This window comes from Salvelinus alpinus, chromosome 31 (genome assembly GCF_045679555.1).
Source record: "Salvelinus alpinus chromosome 31, SLU_Salpinus.1, whole genome shotgun sequence".
Taxonomy (NCBI): domain Eukaryota; kingdom Metazoa; phylum Chordata; class Actinopteri; order Salmoniformes; family Salmonidae; genus Salvelinus; species Salvelinus alpinus.
This window is the reverse complement of record NC_092116.1, coordinates 37143948-37152077: the sequence shown is the minus strand read 5'-3', so window position 1 is coordinate 37152077 and position 8130 is coordinate 37143948. Positions and strand designations below refer to the sequence as shown.

General features: G+C 48.1%; 1 protein-coding gene across 2 annotated transcripts in view; it reads right to left on the bottom strand.

The window, feature by feature from the left end:
* LOC139561061 (tetratricopeptide repeat protein 39B) overlaps window positions 1-8130 on the bottom strand; it is a 99873-nt gene that overhangs the window by 5343 nt on the left and 86400 nt on the right. For both annotated transcript variants that reach the window (XM_071377877.1, XM_071377878.1), the window contains one exon: window positions 3796-3913. In XM_071377877.1, coding sequence (XP_071233978.1) covers window positions 3796-3913 — 118 coding nt within the window. The remainder of the gene's footprint in view (window positions 1-3795; window positions 3914-8130) is intronic.

Here is an 8130-nt window from a genome sequence, read left to right as displayed (position 1 = left end):
CACTGTCCAGACAGCATCACATACATGGTCTACACGTACTGAGACAGAGAGGTGCTGTTTCACTGTCCAGACAGCATCAGATACATGGTCTACACGTACTGAGACAGAGAGGTGCTGTTTTACTGTCCAGACAGCATCAGATACATGGTCTACACATACTGAGACAGAGAGGTGCTGTTTCACTGTCCAGACAGCATCAGATACATGGTCTACACATACTGAGACAGAGAGGTGCTGTTTCACTGTCCAGACAGCATCAGATACATGGACTACACATACTGAGACAGAGAGGTGCTGTTTCACTGTCCAGACAGCATCAGATACAAGGTCTACACATACTGAGACAGAGAGGTCCTGTTTCACTGTCCAGACAGCATCAGATACATGGTCTACACATACTGAGACAGAGAGGTGCTGTTTCACTGTCCAGACAGCATCAGATACAAGGTCTACACATACTGAGACAGAGAGGTGCTGTTTCACTGTCCAGACAGCATCAGATACATGGTCTACACATACTGAGACAGAGAGGTGCTGTTTCACTGTCCAGACAGCATCAGATACATGGTCTACACATACTGAGACAGAGAGGTGCTGTTTCACTGGCCAGACAGCATCAGATACATGGTCTACACATACTGAGACAGAGAGGTGCTGTTTCACTGTCCAGACAGCATCAGATACATGGTCTACACATACTGAGACAGAGAGGTGCTGTTTCCCTGTCCAGACAGCATCAGATACATGGTCTACACATACTGAGACAGAGAGGTGCTGTTTCACTGTCCAGACAGCATCAGATACATGGTCTACACATACTGAGACAGAGAGGAGCTGTTTCACTGTCCAGACAGCAGCAGATACATGGTCTACACATACTGAGAGAGAGAGGTGCTGTTTCACTGTCCAGACAGCACCAGATACATGGTCTACACATACTGAGACAGAGAGGCGCTGTTTCACTGTCCAGACAGCATCAGATACATGGACTACACAAACTGAGACAGAGAGGTGCTGTTTCACTGTCCAGACAGCACCAGATACATGGTCTACACATACTGAGACAGAGAGGTGCTGTTTCACTGTCCAGACAGCATCAGATACATGGTCTACACATACTGAGACAGAGAGGTGCTGTTTCACTGTCCAGACAGCATCAGATACATGGTCTACACATACTGAGACAGAGAGGTGCTGTTTCACTGTCCAGACAGCATCAGATACATGGTCTACACATACTGAGACAGAGAGGTGCTGTTTCACTGTCCAGACAGCATCAGATACATGGTCTACACATACTGAGACAGAGAGGTGCTGTTTCACTGTCCAGACAGCATCAGATACATGGTCTACACATACTGAGACAGAGAGGTGCTGTTTCACTGTCCAGACAGCATCAGATACATGGTCTACACATACTGAGACAGAGAGGTGCTGTTTCACTGTCTAGACAGCATCAGATACATGGTCTACACATACTGAGACAGAGAGGTGCTGTTTCACTGTCCAGACAGCATCAGATACATGGTCTACACATACTGAGACAGAGAGGTGCTGTTTCACTGTCCAGACAGCATCAGATACATGGTCTACACATACTGAGACAGAGAGGTGCTGTTTCACTGTCCAGACAGCATCAGATACATGGTCTACACATACTGAGACAGAGAGGTGCTGTTTCACTGTCCAGACAGCATCAGATACATGGTCTACACATACTGAGACAGAGAGGTCCTGTTTCACTGTCCAGACAGCAGCAGATACATGGGCTACACATACTGAGACAGAGGGGTGCTGTTTCACTGTCCAGACAGCATCAGATACATGGTCTACACATACGGAGACAGAGGGGTGCTGTTTCACTGTCCAGACAGCATCAGATACATGGTCTACACATACTGAGACAGAGAGGTGCTGTTTCACTGTCCAGACAGCATCAGATACATGGTCTACACATACTGAGACAGAGAGGTGCTGTTTCACTGTCCAGACAGCATCAGATACATGATCTACACATACTGAGACAGAGAGGTGCTGTTTCACTGTCCAACCAGCACCAGATACATGGTCTACACATACTGAGACAGAGAGGTGCTGTTTCACTGTCCAGACAGCATCAGATACATGGTCTACACATACTGAGACAGAGAGGTGCTGTTTCACTGTCCAACCAGCACCAGATACATGGTCTACACATACTGAGACAGAGAGGTGCTGTTTCACTGTCCAGACAGCATCAGATACATGGTCTACACATACTGAGACAGAGAGGTGCTGTTTCACTGTCCAACCAGCACCAGATACATGGTCTACACATACTGAGACAGAGAGGTGCTGTTTCACTGTCCAGACAGCATCAGATACATGGTCTACACATACTGAGACAGAGGGGAGCTGTTTCACTGTCCAGACAGCATCAGATACATGGTCAACACATACTGAGACAGAGAGGTGCTGTTTCACTGTCCAGACAGCATCAGATACATGGTCTACACATACTGAGACAGAGAGGTGCTGTTTCACTGTCCAACCAGCACCAGATACATGGTCTACACATACTGAGACAGAGAGGTGCTGTTTCACTGTCCAACCAGCATCAGATACATGGTCTACACATACTGAGACAGAGAGGAGCTGTTTCACTGTCCAGACAGCATCAGATACATGGTCTACACATACTGAGACAGAGAGGCGCTGTTTCACTGTCCAGACAGCATCAGATACATGGACTACACAAACTGAGACAGAGAGGTGCTGTTTCACTGTCCAGACAGCATCAGATACATGGTCTACACATACAGAGACAGAGAGGTGCTGTTTCACTGTCCAGACAGCATCAGATACATGGTCTACACATACTGAGACAGAGGTGCTGTTTCACTGTCCAGACAGCATCAGATACATGGTCTACACATACTGAGACAGAGAGGCGCTGTTTCACTGTCTAGACAGCATCAGATACATGGTCTACACAAACTGAGACAGAGAGGCGGTGTTTCACTGTCCAGACAGCATCAGATACATGGTCTACACATACTGAGACAGAGAGGTGCTGTTTCACTGTCCAGACAGCATCAGATACATGGTCTACACATACTGAGACAGAGAGGTGCTGTTTCACTGTCCAGACAGCATCAGATACATGGTCTACACATACTGAGACAGAGAGGTCCTGTTTCACTGTCCAGACAGCATCAGATACATGGACTACACATACTGAGACAGAGAGGTGCTGTTTTGCTCTTATCAGAGATTGATGTGTTTTCTGTCGGGGCGTGTCTCCGTCAAATAAATGATCAGTATTTCAGTATTTTATTTGGACGGGCGAGCAGGTACTGTAGGCCGGGCCAATAACGCCTGTCTTGGTGAGGGTTGTATTAACCCCCGCTGTACCAAACATAACACCTGGACAGAACCTGTGTGGGCGTGTCCTACCTGGACAGAACCTGTGTGGGCGTGTCCTACCTGGACAGAACCTGTGTGGGCGTGTCCTACCTGGACAGAACCTGTGTGGGCGTGTCCTACCTGGACAGAACCTGTGTGGGCGTGTCCTACCTGGACAGAACCTGTGTGGGCGTGTCCTACCTGGACAGAACCTGTGTGGGCGTGTCCTACCTGGACAGAACCTGTGTGGGCGTGTCATACCTGGACAGAACCTGTGTGGGCGTGTCATACCTGGACAGAACCTGTGTGGGCGTGTCATACCTGGACAGAACCTATGTGGGCGTGTCATACCTGGATAGAACCTGTGTGGGCGTGTCCTACCTGGATATAACCTGTGTGGGCGTGTCCTACCTGGATATAACCTGTGTGAAGCATAGCTCGGCCTGCAGTAGTCTTCCCAGGTGTTTCAGACAGAGACCTTTTAACATCTGAACCAGACATTGGTCATCAGGATGGTACTCTGACGGACCTGGAGAGAGAGAGAGAGGTCAAAGAGTTATATTCAATTTCAATGAAAGGAGGAGACACAAAGACACAGCGACTACTATCGCGCAACAGCCAATTGGGGGAAGTGAGCTCTCGCTTGCATGCTCGGCTAACAACCAAATCTCCACCATGCTCGCCGTCTGAAGGATAAAGATGAGTTGTGAATGTGTGTGTGTGTGTTTACTGGGGTCGTGTGTGTTTACTGGGGCCGTGTGTGTGTGTGTGTGTGTGTGTGTGTGTGTGGACGTGTTTAACTATTCTTGTGGGGACCAGAAGTCCCTACAAGAATAGTAAACGAACAAAAAGTTGACCAGCTGGGGACATTTTGTTAGTCCCCACAAGGTCAAATGCTATTTCTAGGGGGTTTAGGGTTAAGGTTAGAATTAGTGTTAGGGTTAGAATTAAGTTAAATATTAAGGTTAGGAGCTAGGGTTAGTTGTAGGGTTAGGGTTAGGAGCTAGGGTTAGGTTTAGGGTTAAGATAAAGTTTAGGTTTTTGGGTTAGGGTTAGGGTAAGAGTACAGGTTAGGATTAGGGTTAGGATTAGGGGTTAGGGAAAATAGGATTTTGAAAGGGACTGAATTGTATGTCCCCACAAGGTTAGCTGTACAAGACTGTGTGTGTGTGTGTGTGTGTTTACTGGGATCGTGTGTGTGTGTGTGTTTACTGGGGTCGTGTGTGTGTGTGTGTGTGTGTGTGTGTGTTTACTGGGGTAGTGTGTGTGTGTGTGTGTGTTTACTGGGGTAGTGTGTGTGTGTGTTTACTGGGGTAGTGTGTGTGTGTGTGTGTGTGTTTACTGGGGTAGTGTGTGTGTGTGTGTGTATGTTTACTGGGGTAGTGTGTGTGTGTGTGTGTGTGTGTGTGTGTTTACTGGGGTAGTGTGTGTGTTTACTGGGGTGGTGTGTGTGTGTGTGTGTTTGGGGTAGTGTGTGTGTGTGTGTATGTTTACTGGGGTAGTGTGTGTGTGTGTGTGTGTGTGTTTACTGGGGTAGTGTGTGTGTGTGTGTGTTTACTGGGGTCGTGTGTGTGTGTGTGTGTGTGTGTGTGTGTTTACTGGGGTCGTGTGTGTGTGTGTTTACTGGGGTAGTGTGTGTGTTTACTGGGGTAGTGTGTGTGTTTACTGGGGTAGTGTGTGTGTGTGTGTTTACTGGGGTAGTGTGTGTGTGTGTGTGTGTGTGTGTGTGTGTGTGTGTGTGTACGTTTACTGGGGTAGCGTGTGTGTGTATGTTTACTGGGGTAGTGTGTGTGTGTGTGTGTGTGTGTGTGTGTGTGTGTACGTTTACTGGGGTAGTGTGTGTGTGTGTGTGTGTGTGTGTGTGTGTGTGTGTGTGTGTGTGTGTTTACTGGGGTAGTGTGTGTGTGTGTGTTTACTGGGGTAGTGTGTGTGTGTGTGTTTACTGGGGTAGTGTGTGTGGTGTGTGTGTGTGTGTGTGTGTGTGTGTGTGTGTGTGTGTGTTTACTGGGGTAGTGTGTGTGTGTGTGTGTGTGTTTACTGGGGTAGTGTGTGTGTGTGTGTGTGTGTTTACTGGGGTAGTGTGTGTGTGTGTGTGTGTTTACTGGGGTAGTGTGTGTGTGTGTGTTTACTGGGGTAGTGTGTGTGTGTGTTTACTGGGGTAGTGTGTGTGTGTGTTTACTGGGGTAGTGTGTGTGTGTGTGTGTGTTTACTGGGGTAGTGTGTGTGTGTGTGTGTGTTTACTGGGGTAGTGTGTGTGTGTGTGTGTATGTTTACTGGGGTAGTGTGTGTGTGTGTGTGTGTTTACTGGGGTAGTGTGTGTGTGTTTACTGGGGTAGTGTGTGTGTGTGTTTACTGGGGTAGTGTGTGTGTGTGTGTGTGTGTTTACTGGGGTAGTGTGTGTGTGTGTTTACTGGGGTAGTGTGTGTGTGTGTGTGTGTTTACTGGGGTAGTGTGTGTGTGTGTGTGTGTTTACTGGGGTAGTGTGTGTGTGTGTGTGTGTTTACTGGGGTAGTGTGTGTGTGTGTGTGTGTGTGTGTGTGTGTGTGTGTGTGTGTGTGTGTGTGTGTGTGTGTGTGTGTGTGTGTACGTTTACTGGGGTAGTGTGTGTGTGTGTGTGTGTTTACTGGGGTAGTGTGTGTGTGTGTGTGTGTTTACTGGGGTAGTGTGTGTGTGTGTGTGTGTGTGTGTGTGTGTGTGTTTACTGGGGTAGTGTGTGTGTGTGTGTGTGTGTTTACTGGGGTAGTGTGTGTGTGTATGTTTACTGGGGTAGTGTGTGTGTGTGTGTGTGTTTACTGGGGTAGTGTGTGTGTGTGTGTGTGTTTACTGGGGTAGTGTGTGTGTGTGTGTGTGTGTGTGTGTGTGTGTGTTTACTGGGGTAGTGTGTGTGTGTGTGTGTGTGTGTTTACTGGGGTAGTGTGTGTGTGTGTGTTTACTGGGGTAGTGTGTGTGTGTGTGTGTGTGTGTGTGTGTGTGTGTGTGTGTGTGTGTGTGTGTGTGTGTGTGTGTGTGTGTGTGTGTGTGTGTTTACTGGGGTAGTGTGTGTGTGTGTGTGTGTGTGTGTGTGTGTGTGTGTGTGTGTGTGTGTGTTTACTGGGGTAGTGTGTGTGTGTGTGTGTGTGTGTTTACTGGGGTAGTGTGTGTGTGTGTGTTTACTGGGGTAGTGTGTGTGTGTGTTTACTGGGGTAGTGTGTGTGTGTGTGTGTGTGTGTGTGTGTTTACTGGGGTAGTGTGTGTGTGTGTGTGTGTGTGTGTGTGTTTACTGGGGTAGTGTGTGTGTGTGTGTTTACTGGGGTAGTGTGTGTGTGTGTGTGTGTTTACTGGGGTAGTGTGTGTGTGTGTGTGTGTTTACTGGGGTAGTGTGTGTGTGTGTGTGTGTTTACTGGGGTAGTGTGTGTGTGTGTGTGTGTGTGTGTGTGTGTGTTTACTGGGGTAGTGTGTGTGTGTGTGTGTGTGTTTACTGGGGTAGTGTGTGTGTGTGTGTGTGTGTGTGTGTGTGTGTTTACTGGGGTAGTGTGTGTGTGTGTGTGTTTACTGGGGTAGTGTGTGTGTTTACTGGGGTAGTGTGTGTGTGTGTGTTTACTGGGGTAGTGTGTGTGTGTGTGTGTGTGTTTACTGGGGTAGTGTGTGTGTGTGTGTATGTTTACTGGGGTAGTGTGTGTGTGTGTGTGTGTGTGTGTTTACTGGGGTAGTGTGTGTGTGTGTGTGTGTGTGTGTGTGTGTGTGTGTGTGTGTGTGTGTGTGTGTGTGTGTGTGTGTTTACTGGGGTAGTGTGTGTGTGTGTGTGTATGTTTACTGGGGTAGTGTGTGTGTGTGTGTGTGTGTGTGTTTACTGGGGTAGTGTGTGTGTGTGTGTGTGTGTGTGTGTATGTTTACTGGGGTAGTGTGTGTGTGTGTGTGTGTTTACTGGGGTAGTGTGTGTGTGTGTGTGTGTGTGTGTTTACTGGGGTAGTGTGTGTGTGTGTGTTTACTGGGGTAGTGTGTGTGTGTGTGTGTGTGTGTGTGTGTTTACTGGGGTAGTGTGTGTGTGTGTGTGTGTTTACTGGGGTAGTGTGTGTGTGTGTGTGTGTGTGTGTTTACTGGGGTAGTGTGTGTGTGTGTGTTTACTGGGGTAGTGTGTGTGTTTACTGGGGTAGTGTGTGTGTTTACTGGGGTAGTGTGTGTGTGTGTGTGTGTGTGTGTGTGTGTGTGTGTGTGTGTGTGTGTGTGTGTGTGTGTTTACTGGGGTAGTGTGTGTGTGTGTTTACTGGGGTAGTGTGTGTGTTTACTGGGGTAGTGTGTGTGTGTGTGTGTGTGTGTGTGTGTGTGTGTGTGTGTGTGTGTTTCCTGGGGTAGTGTGTGTGTGTGTTTACTGGGGTAGTGTGTGTGTGTGTGTGTGTGTGTGTGTGTGTGTGTGTGTGTGTGTGTTTACTGGGGTAGTGTGTGTGTGTGTGTTTACTGGGGTAGTGTGTGTGTTTACTGGGGTAGTGTGTGTGTTTACTGGGGTAGTGTGTGTGTGTGTGTGTGTGTGTGTGTGTGTGTGTGTGTGTGTGTGTGTTTACTGGGGTAGTGTGTGTGTGTGTGTGTGTGTGTGTGTGTTTACTGGGGTAGTGTGTGTGTGTGTGTGTTTACTGGGGTAGTGTGTGTGTGTGTGTGTGTGTGTGTGTGTGTGTGTGTGTTTACTGGGGTAGTGTGTGTGTGTGTGTGTGTTTACTGGGGTAGTGTGTGTGTGTGTGTGTGTTTACTGGGGTAGTGTGTGTGTGTGTGTGT